The sequence below is a fragment of the Pseudopodoces humilis genome, chromosome 1 (genome assembly GCF_049639895.1).
Source record: "Pseudopodoces humilis isolate 2021_Gansu_Grassland_sample_001 chromosome 1, ASM4963989v1, whole genome shotgun sequence".
Taxonomy (NCBI): Eukaryota; Metazoa; Chordata; class Aves; order Passeriformes; family Paridae; genus Pseudopodoces; species Pseudopodoces humilis.
Window position 1 is genome coordinate 129,867,707 of NC_142200.1, and position 17,963 is coordinate 129,885,669.

The 17,963-nt window shown below is 36.4% G+C and overlaps 1 protein-coding gene across 1 annotated transcript in view; it reads right to left on the reverse strand.

Moving 5' to 3' along the window:
• Positions 1–1,160: 1,160 nt before the first annotated feature.
• The window catches only part of CFAP69 (cilia and flagella associated protein 69), a 28,260-nt gene continuing 11,457 nt past the window's right edge, over positions 1,161–17,963 (reverse strand). Inside the window, exons 12-23 of the mRNA XM_014248370.2 lie at positions 17,310–17,526; positions 16,154–16,318; positions 14,800–14,918; positions 14,264–14,382; positions 13,138–13,219; positions 11,637–11,829; positions 10,971–11,108; positions 8,725–8,801; positions 7,483–7,677; positions 6,412–6,498; positions 4,542–4,646; positions 1,161–2,489 (exon numbers count right to left, since the gene is read on the reverse strand). Of these exons, the coding sequence (XP_014103845.2) occupies positions 2,313–2,489; positions 4,542–4,646; positions 6,412–6,498; positions 7,483–7,677; positions 8,725–8,801; positions 10,971–11,108; positions 11,637–11,829; positions 13,138–13,219; positions 14,264–14,382; positions 14,800–14,918; positions 16,154–16,318; positions 17,310–17,526 (1,674 nt within the window). The 3' untranslated portion in view covers positions 1,161–2,312. The remainder of the gene's footprint in view (positions 2,490–4,541; positions 4,647–6,411; positions 6,499–7,482; positions 7,678–8,724; positions 8,802–10,970; positions 11,109–11,636; positions 11,830–13,137; positions 13,220–14,263; positions 14,383–14,799; positions 14,919–16,153; positions 16,319–17,309; positions 17,527–17,963) is intronic.

A 17,963-nucleotide genomic window follows, 5' to 3' on the forward strand; every position in this document is an offset into this window, starting at 1 on the left:
TCTATAAGAGCTGTGGAAAGCCACAGCTGACTACTCCTGGGATGGCAGCATGAGGGATTAACAGTGAATGGGATGCTGTTTTCTTCCACCAGTACCTCTTCTTTTTCCACCCCTGGGTTACAGCAGGGACAGCAAGCCCAGTTTCCTGGGTGTTGTATTTTTCCCCCTGCAACAGCCAAACACATGGCTGTCTGGCAAAATCAAATGCTGCTTGTGCTGCTGTGAGTCTTGTGTTAGTACTGATTTATGAAGGATAAATGGAAGTATTTGGGGAAATTCTGTCTCCTTAATTCTCCGGTCATTATTAATTAACATTAATGTTCAATTAACAAGTGCATTTGCAGCTGATCATTTGAAGTCAGGGTGTCTGTAGCAGAAACAATACAGTTGTGGGAGAATGCAGTGGGCCTCACTTTGTGCCTGATTTAAAGTTTTTTGCGTAAGTAAAACTGATTTCCAGTTAAAGGTTCTTTAGCCATACCTTGGCTACAGTGTATTGCTGTAGCTTTGGCTCAGAAATCGGAAAGACTTACATAAGTCCTCTACATTTGTTCTTAGTGGGCCTTTGCCTTGCTGCCAGTAGTAATGAGTCACCTACACATTCACGTATGTGCATGTAAAAACGCATGTGAATACCCCTCCAAATGCCACAGTCTTTGGTCTCCTAGTAAAATATGTATAGTTTGGTTTTAACTGTGAAAAGACAACAGACCATACATTCTCTAAACCAGTAATAAAGCAGCAAGGCTGTCAGGGAAATACAAACATAAAAAACTGAGCAAGATGACTTGACACAGAAGACTTTAGTGAGAGAATCTTTATATACCTTGGCTAACCTTTCTTGTAGGCAGGCAAGAAATACACAAACAGGGCTAGTTCAATAAAGCAAACTTTATACAGATAGTTTTGGGAAAAAGTCATCATGAAATTAGATTATAATTAAATATTATCCGTCAGCAAAAGGTCAGCATAAAAATTTAAATTAAATTAGCACAGCTCAATTTAATTTCTTTAGCTTTAAGTATTAGATGACTTTCCTACTGTACAATGTGATAACTTTCTCACTCAGCAAAGGTTTAACAGACCTGCCCATAAGAAAAATCCTTCTCATCTTTGGAAAACACACATGTAGCAATTTTTCTAAACCTCAAATACCGTTTTTCATATGTATGTTTTATTTTATTATTTTCTTAGGGTTCTTCTTTTCATAGAATTTAGGTAGTCAATTTTGAAACAAAACTATTTGCCTTTATTTTTAATGCCACCAGTGCTATATTTGTCTTGTTATGTGACAAACATTTTTAAAATACAATTATACACATACCTATCTCATCCCTCTTTCAAGAAGTAAAAAAAGGGAGTTGGAATATGTTTAGCTCAAATTTATTTCCTTTTTTTCAAGCTGGCAGTTAAAAAAGCAAGAGTTTGTGCTTTTCTCAAGATGTTGCTGACAGGCAAAAAAGACAGACTAACTGCCAGTTTGCATGTCACAGCATAAAATCTTGCAATGTCACAGAAATTTATGCCATAGCACTGGATAACAACTGGTTTTAAAATGAAGAGCCTCAGGGAATCTTGTGCTATTGTAATGTAGCGAATTCTGGCACTGACCAAATTAAAAAAGAAAATAGCTCAGAAATTGAGTCATCTACACAAAAGTTTGCTGCTCAGCAGTTTGTGTAGTTATTCTAAAGGTGCCACAGTGGAAGAAGATGAGTTCTTTTTGGAGACAATAGGAATAATAGCCCAACAATTATTAGATTAGTAAGATCAGTTAAAGAGCTGTGAGCAATCCAAATGGAGAAGGATGTTGCAGCAGGTCTCTCCAATGGGCTGGGAGAAACTGTTGGCATAAACAAGCTCCTTGGTGAGTGTCTAGATGAAAACTGGGATGTCAGAAGTCCTGATGCTAAAAGTGGCAATTCAAGAAACAAAACGAGCTTGGACAAAAACTATGTGGGCATGGTATTCAGAAAAATGAAGAATCAAATGTGCTTATGTTAAGATTTATCACCCTGCTCAATGAAATATTTAAACTGCAATATATGGAATATGTCAACGAGAGATGGGAATGAAAACTGGACCTGCTGACAACTGGGTATTACCACACAAAGTTACTAGACTAACATACCTTTGTACCATACTTTACAGGGGACTTTATTAATAAAACATTCCCACATTATATCAATTAAGGGAAAATATAATTTTACTCTTACGATGTTTTAAGCAATTTTTAAAATAATTAAAACCAGATTTTATCTTGTATCTACATATAGGTAATAACATTAATATAGCACTCTTAGGAACAGCATCTATTCTACAGATACTGATTTTTTCTTTACCGAGTCCAATGTTTTATCTCTTTTGATCTTTTTTAAGGCTCCTTTACAAACAGAGGACTTTCTACAAGCATGGTCTGTATCAGCCAGTGGCCCTCCACCGTGCTGACGAGGAGCTCTTTGCACAGTTACAAAGCGACCAGGTCCAACCTGAAATACAAAATAAATACATTGCATGGCTTTCATGCTAGCATTTAAAATGAGAGGAGAGTTAAATCATGAACTCCCTTTTGAAAATATTATTCACTTGGTGGAGATGCCTGCTGAGGTTTCTGACGGCCACTAAAACTATCCTTTATATGAAATTTACAATTTGTTCCCATTAATACAAAAGAAAGAAGTGTTTTTTCAGAGGGTACTTTTATGTGCTCTGCTATTCTGCCTTCATGTCTGATTTATGAATTGCGAAAAAGAAAATCAAGCCTTGATCCAATAAAAGCTTGCTGTACCGTGTTATTTGGATTTGTATAGAATGTCAGCCACAGCTTGTGACCTCAGAATTTCACTATACATTATTACTTATTACTTCAAATTTAAAAAAAACCAAAAAAAACCCAAAAAAACCCAAAAAACTACTGCTCCAGTAAAGCTCCAAGACTGAAAGACACATACCCTTTCCAGATTCATTACTACTCTTTATATGGAATAGGTTGGGGTCTTGGAATGAATACACCTGAGTGACAGCTCTGAGTAACCTCCTAAAAAATTGCAACTCCTTGAGTGCTTGTGGCTCACACGTTTGATTACTTGACCTTGAATGGTTTGCAACAACCATTATAGCTTAATCTTCAGTTCTCCCTGGTGAGGGTGTTTGGCAGAGAGGAGGGAAGAAGAGTGTTGCATTAAAAAAATTTCCAGCCATGTCTATCATTTGTGATTCTCCTAAGCAATGTACCTGAGGAATGTTATATGATGTTGCTGATACATTTGTTTTCTCAATACACCTATTGTGCAAAATGGACTAACCTTTTCCTTGTTTTTATCTACAATTATTGAAATATTGGTTGTAGAACCATGAAGGTATTTTCTTGTTAAATCCTCTCCCTCTAAGATATGAACATTCTTGGCTTGAGATTCAATCCCTTAAAATAAAATCTAACAACGTATTTCTCTCCACTAACAATTTCCAGATTACTCATGCTTATATCAACATTTTTCAGATACTTTCTGTAAAATATTGCTGTTTAACAGTCTCACTGTTTATGCAAGTACCTAAATAATTGTTCCAGACCACTTCATCTTGCATTTACAGATGTGTCCCTCCATATCTTTCTGAAGTTTAAGATAATGTGGGAAAAATCCTAGTCCATCATCCTGAGACAATCCCCTTGCTTTCTATTAGGCTCCTTGCTTCTCCATCACATCAAACATGAACTTTCTCTTTTCTTTTTCAAGTTGCAGCTACCTTAGTTGTTATTATTCATTCATGCCAGGGAGCCCAAAATAGAACATCTTGCCTTCATACAAGTTTGAAAACAGCACCTCATGTTTATTCCTTTTCATTTTTCCTCACATGCAAGAATAACTTATAAGCAACCAAGAAACTATCCCCCTTAAGTCCTCCTTTGTGGGGGCCAGGGATAGCTGCAATGCTTACACAGAAATAATCCAGTTAGCTCGAAAACAGTTATTTGCTAGACTGAGGATTCTCCCATGTTTTGTCAAAAGTCAATGTCTAAATATGCTTTTAGGTGTGAATTAGATCTTAACAAAGGCTTTTTATTTTCTCACACTTCAATTAACTGATAGAAATGAGAACAAAATGTTTTCTGCAGATGCAACAAGTGGCTTATCTGCAGACAGTCTGGGACATGTTCCTGATAAAGGACATCTCTAGGGATATATCAAAAGTAGCACAGATGTACTTAACAATGAAAGGAGGAGGTCTTGACCTCAGCAAGGTTTTCATGAATGGCTCTCTCACAACAGGTACATGTCACATAGCATAGGGTCCATCTTGCCCACGCCTTTTCAGAGTAATTTGCAGATCTGAATCTCATTTTGGCCAAGTGCATGTCTAAGGCTATGTCAGAACGGAAGTGGCAATTTACAGAAGATACAGATTCTTTCTTATGTACTTGAAGCTTGTCAACATAAACATTATTAAAGAAAGTGTAAGCAGCAGCATGTATAGAGCCAGAACAAACCCCATACCACTCAACTATTAATGAAAATAAAACACTGTTATTAAGGATTACTTACTGTTATATGGAGGTTTTTAATATCAGTAGAATAGTCTGGTCCATTTTGAATCTTTGCTTTCAATCTGGAAGTCTCTATTAATGTTTCCTGGAGCCTTTTTGCTTTCTAAAGATAGTCAGAAAAAAGGTAAAATTGTTTTAATCTGCATTAATTGTGTCATTTGCACTCATCTGAAAATATATAAACAACATGACAAAATAAGTAAGGTTATAATTCTATTTGCCTTTAATTGTAGGTATCCTCCCCCGTTTTTTGACTCTTTTGACTCTGTACTGAACACCCAAAACCAGAATAAATGGACGAGGTCCTGCAAGGGTGGGAAGGGGATCCCTGCTCGCTGTGACCTGCGGGCTGTGTTCTGTGCAAACCAGCCCTGGGTGCTGTGAGCTTTCATGGCCACAAGAGCACACTGCTGCCTCACGGTCAGCTTTCATCCCACACCGAGCACACAGCTGCCTCTCAGACAGACCCAGCTGTACTGAGGCATCTCAACACAATCCCAATACATCCCAAGTGAAAGACCTGACATTTTCTTTTCCTGAACTCCATGAGCTTTTGGTCCGCCCATCGGTCCAGCTTCTGAATAGCAACCCTACCTCCCAGCATATGGATTGCTTCCTCCAGCTCAGTGCCATAGAATTGCAGAATCACAGAATGATTTGGGTTGGAAGCGATCTGAAAGTTTATCTAGTTCCAACTCCCATGCTGTGGGCAGGGACACCAGGTTGCTCAGAGCCCCGTCCAGCCTGGCCTCAAACACTTCCAGGGAACAGGTACTCACACTTTGAACTTGATGAGGATGGATACTGATCCAATATCCAAATCACTAATGAGAATGTTAAATCAACACTATATTATCAACCCTATAATTAACTCAGAGGAATATCACTTAAACCTGACCACGAGTTGAACTTCAATCACTGACCACTGTCCTTTAGAGCCCATCAGTCCAGCCAGTTTTTCCCACAGCTTGTAGTCAACCTGAGTGTAATCTAGTCCATATATCCCCATTTTGACTACAAGAATGCAATGCAGGACCATGCTGAAAACCTTGTTAAAGCCAAGGGAATAGGTATCCCCATTCCTCTTTTTCTAGAGCAAATAATTTTATCACAGAAGGCAATTATGTTGGCAAGGCATGATTTGTCCTTGGTAAGTTCATGACAGTCTATATCAATCTCCTTTCCCCTCAACTGCTTCCCAGGGACTCCGTTAAAGCTAATGAGTCTGTATTTCTTCAGGTTCCTTTTTTGTCCCTTTTTCATTTCTAATTCTAGCGTACATCTTTCCAAAGGCCAGGGAGACACTTGTATAGAAAGAAAATTTTTCTCCTCTGCAAGTCCTTTGGGAAATGAAGAAAAATTAAATTTAGCTGCCAAAGTTTTTCTTTTAAGTCTGATTTCATTCATTTTCCAACTTAGTCTGGTTGCCAAACCAGGACTCCAATATTTTTATGTTCTTTTGGGAAGGTGCAAATATTGCTAGAAGAAACTCCTTTCATCATAAAATATTTCCCATCTTGAAAGATGTTTGCTGTACCAAAAAAAGAGAATGAAGAAATAGAAAAAATAAAGTAAGAATGAACAGAAGTGTAATTTCAATGCTTTTAGAAGAAATACATGTATATACACCCGCTCCTCAACTGCAAGTGACAATGTTCATCTCCAATTTGTGATTGTAGTCAGAAGAATCAAAGATTGTATAACTTTTCCAATACATCTTAGGGTTACTTCTTCTATATCTGTGTGAATATGAAATTTTCTATCACTTTTACTTGAATATCCTTATAATTCATTACAAAATGTGTTTGGAACTTCACAGTTATAACTACACCACGATTGTAAATTTTTTGCTCCATCAGGTTTCTTACCTTCAATGCCTCATAGTTTGATGTCCGAGTCAAGAAATTTTCCCAGGATTCCTTTATCACTTCTCTCTGTATATGGGCATCTTTGATCTGTAATAGAAACAAGATTTTCAGCATGCAACACAATCCTATTCTCATATCAGATCTCTTCTGAGTTCATAGCTTGTGCCATTTGAAAAGAATGTTCACCTATGCCCCTTTGGCTACCTTAGCTCATCCTTCTCACCTGAGATTGGATGATAAAGTTGTAGTAAAATATCTGCCCTTTAAAAACTTTATTTATGCACTTCCCTTTAAAACAAAGAGAGGCTTACTTTGTGCAAACTAATTTTCCTCTCTTCCAACACATATGTTGGATGAAGCCCAGCTCATCCAGGAATACTTTCTGTATATTCTTACCCTCAAATGCCAAATAAAAGAGATAGAATCAGTTCAGGTGACAAAATTGCAGTCATCATAATGCAGGACAATCCCTCAAAACCACTAGCATGATATTTCAGACAACTGGACCAACTGATCTTACTTCTCAGAAAGCAGGAGAGGGTGAGACAATAGATATGCAAAACCACAAAATATTTGCCTTATAACCAAAGCTGGAAAATGTTTATACCTTCTCATTCTCAGCATGCTGGGAAGCACAAAGCCCCACTTTCTGAAGTAATAAAGGTCTGTGAATATTCAGCAAGGAAGCTTATTATAGAGACTTCTACTTCCTCTTAAGAAGCAGGTGTAGGTGTAATAGGTACTTTGTATTGTTATCTGCTACAGATGAACACGGACACAACTCTATAGTAAAATAATGATCATTTCTCATTACCCCATTGCTGATGCATCACTGATGATACTGCTTAACTTTTTTCATGTTGCTCTCTAAATACTGTGGAAATTACACAAGCTGGGAAGACTGAGGTTAACCTAGTTTAATTTAAAATTTTGCTGATGAAACAGATTAAAACTTTTCAAGCAGTGTACACGTACAGGATTCTCAACATCATATACAGTAAGAAAATCTGCACATAAATGGACAAAAAAGCTTAGGTGAGCTTTCTTTATTTAAATACTCCTTTGTCTTACTTCTTTGTAAATTTTTTTCTCTTCCTGTATTTCGTCATGGTGTTGTTTTTCAAGTATTTCATGCTGCAGAACAGCAACCCTTTCCCCAGTAGTTTCTGATGCCTCTGAAGTGAATTTCAAGATTGTCATGTCAGGTGTAACAGGCCTGAATTCTTCTTTTAGTTCTTTACGTATTTCACTCCAAACCTCTCCAATCTGTGTGTGAAACGTGCACCATATGATTCAGTATTTATCTCATTCTTCAGTTCCATTTATTCAAAATAAAATAAAGCAACCATAATCTCTCCTTATTGTTGTTTGACTTCTCAGAATTTTATGCAAGGTTAGACTGCACTAATACCATGCCAGATTCATTCATGATAAGCCTCCCTAAGCCTTCCCGTGTCTTGATTCAAAGAGGAGTAATAAGAATGCTGACAACTACAGAAATTTAGAAGAAATAGCTTCCAGACACCAAATTACAATAGTGAAGTGTTAAGTTCTACTGCCTACTTCTTAAAATCTCAAATTGCAGACATTATTAAACTGCAACACGAGCCATCAATGGAAACTGGAATTATCAACCAAAGACTGAGTCTTGCTAATTCCTGAACACTGCAAGCTCTCACAGACTTCGTTCCTAAATATAAATTTATCATAAACTAAAGTGTCTTTTGAGCAAGATGGCTCTCACAAAGCTTGTTACCCTGCTGTAGTTTCCTATAGGCACAGCATTCTTAACTTTACACAGGATGGATGGATGGATGGATGGATGGATGGATGGATGGATGGATGGATACTGCATGTGGGGACAAAGATCAGAAATCACAGAAGAACCTTTATAAGAATGTGTTTTTAATGTTATTTTTAATAGTGTCCCCTTAAACTGACCTTACTGCACAGGGACAGAGTCCTGCTCTGCAGTCCTTCCCCAGTTTCTTACTCCTGGCACATTCCTGTCTTGATCTGGCAAACAGTTAAAACTATTTTTTTTCGAGTTATTTATAACTAGCATTAGTTTCTAGTTTTATTTGGTCACAAACATTTGTAGCAGTATGAAGCAAGAACATGGGGACTGATGCAGTGTTGGAAGCGGCATTGTTTCTTTTGCTGGTGAATACTGGCTTTCACTATGTGAAATTATAGGTGACTTGTGACATAGGGGACAGCTTTTGAAGGGTTATTTGTTTGTTGTGTCCTGAGATATACTTGCTGTTTTTGGGAATGCAGGTACAATAGTATATTTGCTTGAACTATACTCACTTTAAAGTCAAGATAATGTTGTATAATAGCAAGTGTAACAAAATCCTTAGTAGATAAGCCAGGTAAATTTTCAAAACCTAGAAGAATATTAATCACATCAGTATGATGAATTTCTCTAAAAATATAATATTCTAAAAAAAGACATCTTAATTTGTCATATAAACACAGGGAAAATCTTTATCACATATACATGAGGTACTCACTCTTGATCCTGAGCAGGCTTTTGCTGATAAAAACCCCGTTTCTCCACAATACATTCTCACTGTACTAAAATCCTTACTTATGAATGGCTCTGTCAGCCTTCCAATCACTTGGCAGGCCAGGATGCTACACTTTCGTGGTAAGGGTTTGAGTTTTGTTAAGGCAGACAGTTGAGTCTACAGATCACAGGTTCTAGAGCAGCAGTTCAGCACATAAACAGTTTGATTTAACTGTGCAGTAGCCAACAGGAAAATTATACCAGTGCTTTGCTCCAAAGCTATCTAGTGAGGGTGTCCCTCCATCTTGTAGGTTTTTGTCTTCAGCAATAAAGCCTTGAGCATCGTGACTCCATCTTTAAAAAACATTCCCAATATGTGTAAAATAATAAGGTAGGGAAGTATGGCTGCTGAGACTATATATATATATTTTTTGCACACTGAAGGATAATGGCACTTAATTAAAAAAAATCTAAATATAGTCTATCAAATCTCTTTCTAGACTTCATATCACCTGTGTGGTAACTGGGAAAGTAGCATCAGTGTAGAGTATAATTACATCATGTTTTGAACCTAAGAAATACTGTAAATAAAGACCATTTACCACCACTGCTTTTCTGGATCGTAATGTTACAGGCTATTATGGAGCTTAATAGTAAGAGGAAGTTGCTGAGAAAAGACTATAGAATATTTCCAAATCTACTTTCATATAATTTCAGTACTTCACAGGAGACAGTACAATGTATATAACTAACATGGAAAATATCTGTGAATAAAGGAAAAAGCTGGAAGAAATTCTTATGCCTTTTTATTTTAGTAAAGAATCCAGCTGTGATCCAACATTTAATATAATTAACACTACTAAAATTAGTATGAACCTGGGTTACAACAGAGGAGCAAGTTGCTATCGGTTATTAGAGAAACTAAAGATGTTTTCAAACCAGTTCATTCTCTAGGTAAAGCAGAGAACTGGTTTTACCTAGAGGAGAAACAATCTCAGAGCAATTATTGATTATCTTTGAACCTGCAGAGGATAGACATGAAAACAAAAATAAGCCTAAAACCCCCCAGCCCAAAAATAATTAGACAAATAATGTTTATGCAGCTAAATGTTAACAGTAACTAAAATTAATATCCCACATGAATTACAGAAAATTAGGGCCCAACTTTTGTCTACAGACAGAAAAAAATCTCATGGATGTGGAAGAATTTATCAGTTATCTTGACTTCAGTCTAGATTTTAACACATGGGTATAATGAGTGTTCATATTCAGTGTGCAAACAATGAAAAATTAAGAGGGACTGCGACACTTTGAATGAAAATATTAAAGTGCAAATTAATCTTGCCACTCTGAAAAATTATCTAAAAACACAGAATTCAGTAAGGACAAATAGAAAATTCTAACTGTAGGAATAGCCACCTGTACAAATCCAGGATGCCAGATGACTGAACAACATTCTAAGTGGAATGAGCAAACAACATCATGCCACTAGGAATGCAGCTATTGTTACACTTATGTCTGAATGTTTATTTACAAGATGTGTAGAGCATCATAACTCTACCTGGCAGTGAGTACTGGACTACTGTGGTCAGCTTTCAGACACTTACAGACCAAGAAGAATTTGAATCAATTGGAAAGACTCCAGAAAAAAAAGAATAATTAGAGATATATTAGGAAATGCAATCAATGAGTAGTAACTTTCTCAATCTAGAGAAATAAATGTAGAAGAGCTAAAATTTGTGAAAGAGATATTGTGTGTGGGAGAATAAATTGCAGAGAATTTCAAGCGAATTTTAGGTATAGTCCCAAGAAAATTCTTCCTGGTGGTTGGGGCAGCGAAGTAGTAGGGAAACCTTGAAATCCCAATAAAGAGGGACTTTTTTAAAAAAACATAACAACCAAGCATCTATTAATGAGAGTACTGATGCTGAATCACAACGTTTCCTTAGACCTTGGTTTTTTTTTTATAGCAACTTTACTGATCACCAGTGAACAAGTTCAGTTTAATGACAAATATGACACCAACAAGGCAATTAATTTGTCTTACCTAGCTTGCAAAATAATGAATAAATTTTTGCCCTTATGTTCTCTGAAATTTCCATGATGGCAAAACTGGGACAGCTGGCAGGCACTGGTATGACCTTTTGCTGTTTCTGGAAGCTGGTAGCAAGAGGTCTCTTAGTGTCTAATAATATAAAAGCACAAAATCAGAGTAGAAGAATGAAGAGGTAGTATGTTACCAAACTTGGAGAGGAAATCCATCTTACTTTGTGGACACCAAAATTTTTATTGTTTAGCCAAGAGTTTGAACATAATTTGGGTCAGGAAATTTTAATTAGCATGACTAAAAATTTGTGAGAACAGCACTCACTTCTATTTACAACATATGACAAAACACATTGCCTTTTGTAGAAGAAATGAAACAGTTCAACTGCCCAGCATTAGAAAAGCTGGTCATGGTTCTGTTCAATACTTGGTTCATTCCCAGCTGAGGTAGAAAATGCCATATAGTGGCCAAAATGCAATGAAAATTATTGAATAAATAAAATGAAATAAAAATAAATCAAATGGAAGATATTTTAGGTTTGGCAAGAATTATAGGATAAAGCCATAAATGCTGTTATTTACTGCCATCAGAATTGAGACTAAAAAAGCAAATAATGTCATTATTTTACTGTATTTCTCACAGTTCCACATGCATCATAAAACTCACCAATAATCTTTCCATACTGATCACGTTTGACTCCCAAATCCAACTCCTCCTGTCTCCATAACTGTATTAGAAGGTGGGCTGCTGTTTGATCTCTCTTCCCTCGCCAGACACGCATGTGCAAAGTGGTTTTAGGGTTGTCAGAAAATTCAACCAAGATTCCAAGAATTATATTGCACAGGTTCTGTTCCTTTGACTTGGTCAAGGAAAAAGTAAAGAAAGTTGTAAACTGTTCAAAACACAGCGATGTCTACTTTCTGAGAGATTGTGTATTATGTAATCAAGTAACTGCAAGCTTTCTATCACTAGTACTTGCACAAAATCCTTGTATAAACTTGCAAATCTTTAAAGTTTCTGGAATCCTGCTATGCAAAGATCCATAAATCCTGGAACATGAGGGACATGAGTGTAGGATCATTTAAGGTGCATTCCTGTGCGTAGAATTACACAGTACATGGCTCCAGGATCACATGCTGGAGAATACACTGCAACCAAGGTTTATTGTTGTAAGAAACAGACTCTGAAGGCAGAGGCTGAGCAGTACCACACAGCACATCTTCTGTTTTGTGGCCAGATCTTTTGGCAGCAGCTGAGAGGAGGCAAGGGCTTCCAACTGAAAGAGGGTCAGTTTAGATTAAATATTGGGAAAAAGCTCCTTATTTTGAGGCTGATGAGGGACTGGAACAGCTTGCTCAGAGAAGCTGTGGATGTCCCAAGCCTGAAGGCTGGACAGGACAGGCTGTGGCTTTGGGCAACATGATCTAGTGGAATGTGGCCCTGCACATGGTCAGGGGAGCTGGAACTGGATGATGTTTAAGGCCCTATTCCAACCCAGGCCATTCCATGATTCTGTTATTCTGAGGGTCTGCAGCCTCGCACTGCAAGAACATCAGGGCTGACAGAACAACCAGTGTGAATAAGGAGTGAATGAACCAAGGAAGATGTGTTTTTACTTCAAAAGAAGTGAAATGTCTGTGCCAGCTCTAGGTCCAAGATCCACAGAAGCAGCTCTACACACAAGATATATGTACAAAGTAACTTCAAACATAAAAAATGTTTAAACCATCAAGTGCTCTTACTAGCTTAAATATGAAGAACTGAAGTGCTTTTCTAAAGAGAGATGTCATCCAAACTAAGAGCATAGTTTGGGTTTTCCTTGTTAAAATAGTATATATAAATTTTGTTAAATTAAAAACTCCTTCTGTCAAATATGTATTAAAAAAAAAAAGAAAAAAGATACAGGGAAAATCTATCTGATAATTTCTGAGCAGATATCTGGGTCTGTCTCGGGGAATTAAATATACTGGGTTTTTTTTGTTTGTTCGTTTTTTTGTTTTGTTTTGTTTGTTTTTTGTTGGTTTTGGTGGGATTTTTTGTTTGTTTGTTTGGGCTTTTTCTTTTAGTATTATACCAGTCTTAGGAGAAACTGCAACAAAAATTATGCAGCTTCCCATGTTGTTTTCCTACTATTTCATTCTACAAAACCAGTAATAAAAATACCTACTGCCAACAAATCCAGAAGGAGGAAAATGCCTTGTTTTTCAATAAAACAGTCCTCTGCAACGGAACATCCAATGACACAGGACCTTAAACAGAAATAATTTCACTTATGTAGAAACACTTCTATGCTTCTGAACATTCTACAATCATCTCATTTATCTTGCTGAATTGCATACCATTTGGTATGCAATATGCAATATAAATGTTTCATACCTTCAGGGAGCAGAAAAATCATGTTTCACGTGCCTTTTCATTTACACCTGTAACTAAATATACCCTGCTAGACTGCTCTTTCTTCTCCTGCAGGTGGCATACCATCCTTTAAGCAGCCTAAGAAATTTGGCAGGCTCTCAATGAATTGGAGTATGTATTTGAACTGAAACTAACTCAGTAAATATGTTTAAAATTTAACCAGGTCATGTCCCTAATCTGATTTATTGTAGGGCTGTGTGGATATTTCTGCCAGCAAAATCAAAGGAGTGAGTCAAGCAAGACATTTTTTGGCAACAGTTTGCTTTTCTCAGATTAAAATTATCATAAAGCCAGCATTCATGTTGCTGTTGCTTCTTTATTTCCTCTCCTATGGTCATTAACAGAGAAACCAAAGAAATCTCCTGCATTAGTATTTCTCCCAGCAAACGTATTCGAGTTTTAATGTATTTATCAACCTCTGGCTTAAAACAAATTAATTTTTTATTTTCCTCCTATGTATTGTTAATCCTTAAAATATTTCTAGCCCAATATAGCCAGTTTACAAACAATTCTTATGCTTACACTTTTTTTTTTGCTAATATTGGTCTATTCTTGCCTGCTGTTTACTTCTCTGAAGTTATTTACACACTCTAACAACATGCCTCTCTTAGAAAGTCTTGAGTAACTCTGCATGTCAGAAGGTCACTTTGTGTGGGGAGAGAGGTTGTCACACTGAATCCATATTTTGAAAATCTTACATGCAGTATATTCCATTTATTTTGCATTGTTTTTAATTAGTCAAACTTTATGGAAGATTTTTATACATTATAAACAGAAGAAAGGCCTATGTGTGCAGAGAAAGGTCATGGCATTGCAGACCTAACAAATACAAGACTTGACATTTTTCCGAGTTACTGCTACTAAAGTATTTCACTAACCACAAGCAGTCGAGGGCACTGAGGAGAAGACAATTGTAGCCTAATCCAATACATAACTTCCTTGGATCCATCTTAAAGAATGGGATAAGTCTATCAATTCCTTCACAGCTGAAGAGTTCCTGTTGAAATGTTAATTAAAGCAATGTTTCTTAATCAATATTTACTAAATTTAAACATGTAAGAAAATACAATGGGAAACGTAAATGTTTGTATCGTAATAAATTTGGTCCACTTGTTAGAGCAGGATATACAGATAGGAAAAAAGATTTTCAGTTTTTTCAAAGTGCTAATTCATTCCTTAACATACTTTCATATATCAATTCCAAAATAATGTAAATTAATCAAACAGGTTCAACACTTGCTAGTGGATTTCTGAGTGTTTTTGTATTTTAGCTGTGTCAAGAAACATGAGTTGTTAACAATGAATTACAATTGACACCTGTTTTTCAATTAAAACACAAAAAAGCAGTGTCCCTTAAAAAAAATATAGTATGTTTTGACATTTTCTGCACAGTAGAAGATGGAAATATACGTACCTTTCTGTGGACATCATTTTCACAGAGAACAGACAAAATAAATAATATGTCAGCTTGGATTTCCAGTAGAACGGTACCTTCTTTTTCTTTAGATTTGTCTGCTGCATACTTTAAGATGTCTGTAAATGTATATATTTTATATATATGAATGCCCCTATATACAAGTCAAAATTCTATTACAGATGCTGCTTTTTAAAAAACTCAAATTTACATGAAAGGATTTTTAAAATAAGTTCAGTTTTATCTCCTGTGTTTTAATAATAGCTTCCAGAAGTGCAGCACTCTGATGTTGCAGTTTCACAGCCTTTACTCTTGGTGACAGTTAATGACAGCAGCTTGCACTGACTTCTCCCTTGTTCAGACTCTGTGCTGCCCCTTATATTGTGCCAGTGCAAGGAATTCAGGAAACAGATATGAGTTAAAGAACTCTTAGAAAAAGACAACAAACTGGATGGTTCATGCTACTCTGCAGCTTCACAAATGTTTAAACTGACAATGGAAATGTGGGAAAGACATGAAATCCCACCATTGCTGAGCAAATCAGCCTTGGAACCACTATGTCAAGAGAGCATTCATACACGAAACTCCCCCAGAGTAAGAAAAATTACTTAATTCTGATATGTAAGGTACAGTATTAATTTTGATTTCACTAAAAGCTGTAGTTTCCACAGAGTTTTCACTGGAGTTGAACTGAGGCTATAAAATACTTCATTTCCAGGCTTTTTATTAGAACATACTCTTTGAATTCCAAAGCATCTTTCCTCTTATGTTTCCCCCAGAGTACTGAAAACTTTCTGTTATTGCAATGAAAAAACTTAATCCAGTTTGTTTTGTAACTTAAACCAAAGTTAAATAGTAGGTATGTGTTGCTGAACAAGAAATGCTCTAAAATTGAAGGAGCAGTGATTAAGCAGTTTTATTCTGCTTTTTTTCTTCGCATTGTTCACATAAAGGTACCTCGTTATTAGCTTTACTCTGCACTAAAGAGGAGTTGTGGAAAGCAACACCATGATAGACCTAGATGGAAAAATACTCATGGGCTGAAGTTTCTGGGGACTGCCACATTGAAAACAAGATCTACATAAAGCAAGAAGGGGCAGCTTTCGCTCTGAAATTAAACATCTAGACTTTTAAAACTGTCTGTTTTGCTTAACTCATTCAATGTGTATTGAAATGGAAAAAAAAATAACATTGAATCAGTTACATTTTGGATTAATTGGTAGAGATTTCTCTTTAGTTTTTCAGCAGTCAAAGGAATGACACAACAAAAGCACAGCACACAGAAACACATGAACATTCTTAGTGTCAACAAAAATGTGCTAATTAAAGAACAGTGACACAACTTGTGCTTTACCCAGTAGCTGGCTAATTGCTCCCTGGTCATACAAATCAGTGCTCACAGCATCATCATAAAGGGCCACAACAGATCTCAGCACTCGGATGCTGTAGCGCATTTGTGCAAGTTTGTTGCCACGACCATCTGTTCCATGGAAACTGTTACCTTGACCATAGAAATGATCTGTGGAGCAATCACAAGGAATACTCGCTTTGGCAGACAATCTATGTCCAGAATAATGTGCTGGAAAAATAAAGACAAAAACAAAACAAAACAAACAAACATCCCAACCAACCAAACAAAAAAACCCCCAAACCAAACCACAAAAACACCCAACCACAAAAACCCACAAAAAACCAAACCAAAAAAACAACAAAAAAACCCACAAACCCTCAAAACACAACAATAAAAACCCCCAAACCCTGTTGAAGTTAGAAATTACTCTGTTTAAAACCATCCAGTAATAAGCCTTTCTGTGTAGGACTATACTGTTTAGATGCATAAGAAAGGTAATATTTTAGTGAACATTTAAATTATTATACATTTTTTAACCTTACTAGGTTCATGAGCAGTTTTACAAACTCAAAACTTGTTATGTTTAGCATGACATTTAATATCAACCTTTTGATCTCGGTTCAACCTAAATTAAAATTTCTTCCTAGGAAGACATACCAATTTTATGATGAAAAATTTTATGACAAAAATTTCTATCCTTAGAAATCTGGTCAACAAAACTGAGTGTGCTTAGTTATCTTTCTGCTTAGCCCACACTCTTATCTGCTGCCCAGAAGCCAGCTTTAGTCTGGAACCTGTCTCATTATGTACAACTCTGAGTTAATGCGAACTCTCTATTGGCAGGAATTACTGCTTGGTCTTCTTGCCACAAGGGGAGGGCCTGGGTCACTTAAAAAACAGACAATAGATGTGTTTGTCTGAAGGAATATCAATATAGTGGAACACAGGGAAAGTAGCACCAGCTTATAATTCAGTAGGGAAAAAAAAGGATCATTAGTTGTTTTTTGGAAACACTTGTTTCCCAGGTGGCCTATGAAAAAGAATTATTCTGATGTCAGGAGTTTTACATTTTCCTTTCCTGTCAAAGAAAGTAGGTTCAGTTGAACTTTGAAGTTGTTTTGAGGTTACCTGTGTGTGAAAGCCATGAGTACCCACTGACCTTGGCCTAGACACCATTCTAGAAACACAAGGAGAAGAGTATTCGCTCGGCAGGACAAATATTTATCTACTAACACAGGAGCCACTGAAGCTAAAACAGCAATTGCATGAAGCTGTAATTCTTCATATTGGGAAGCAGACCAGTCATGAAATCCAGGCTTTTCATTTTTTTTTACATAATAAAGCAAAGCTGGCATCACATGATTTTCACTGAGGAGCTGCAGAGTCCAGACAAAGAAAAAGAGAGACAGTTTACAGGTTTCACATGCAAATAAGAAAAATCTAGAGGATGATTCAATTTTATCTGTCCTACACTAACAAAATTATTTTTTAATTGAGAAACTGTGTCATAAACACTACAAGTACAGGCAAACTCTTTTTATATTCTGTAGCTTTACCACAGATTGTGGTTTGCTAAATTTTATTATGTTCTTGGGGTGTATTTCAATAATGCTCTGCAGTCACTTGTCAGCAATTTTCCTAACATGGTTTAACTTTGCAACTTTCTGAAATAGAAATTGTATGCTGCTCTCCAGGAGCAGGACTTGGTCTGAAGCTATGTATGAATTCTTGATTTGGAGAACAGATAATTTCAGTGTACTGGACTATGTACAGATGGACAGATAAGTAATATTCTTGTGAATTTTGTCTTCTT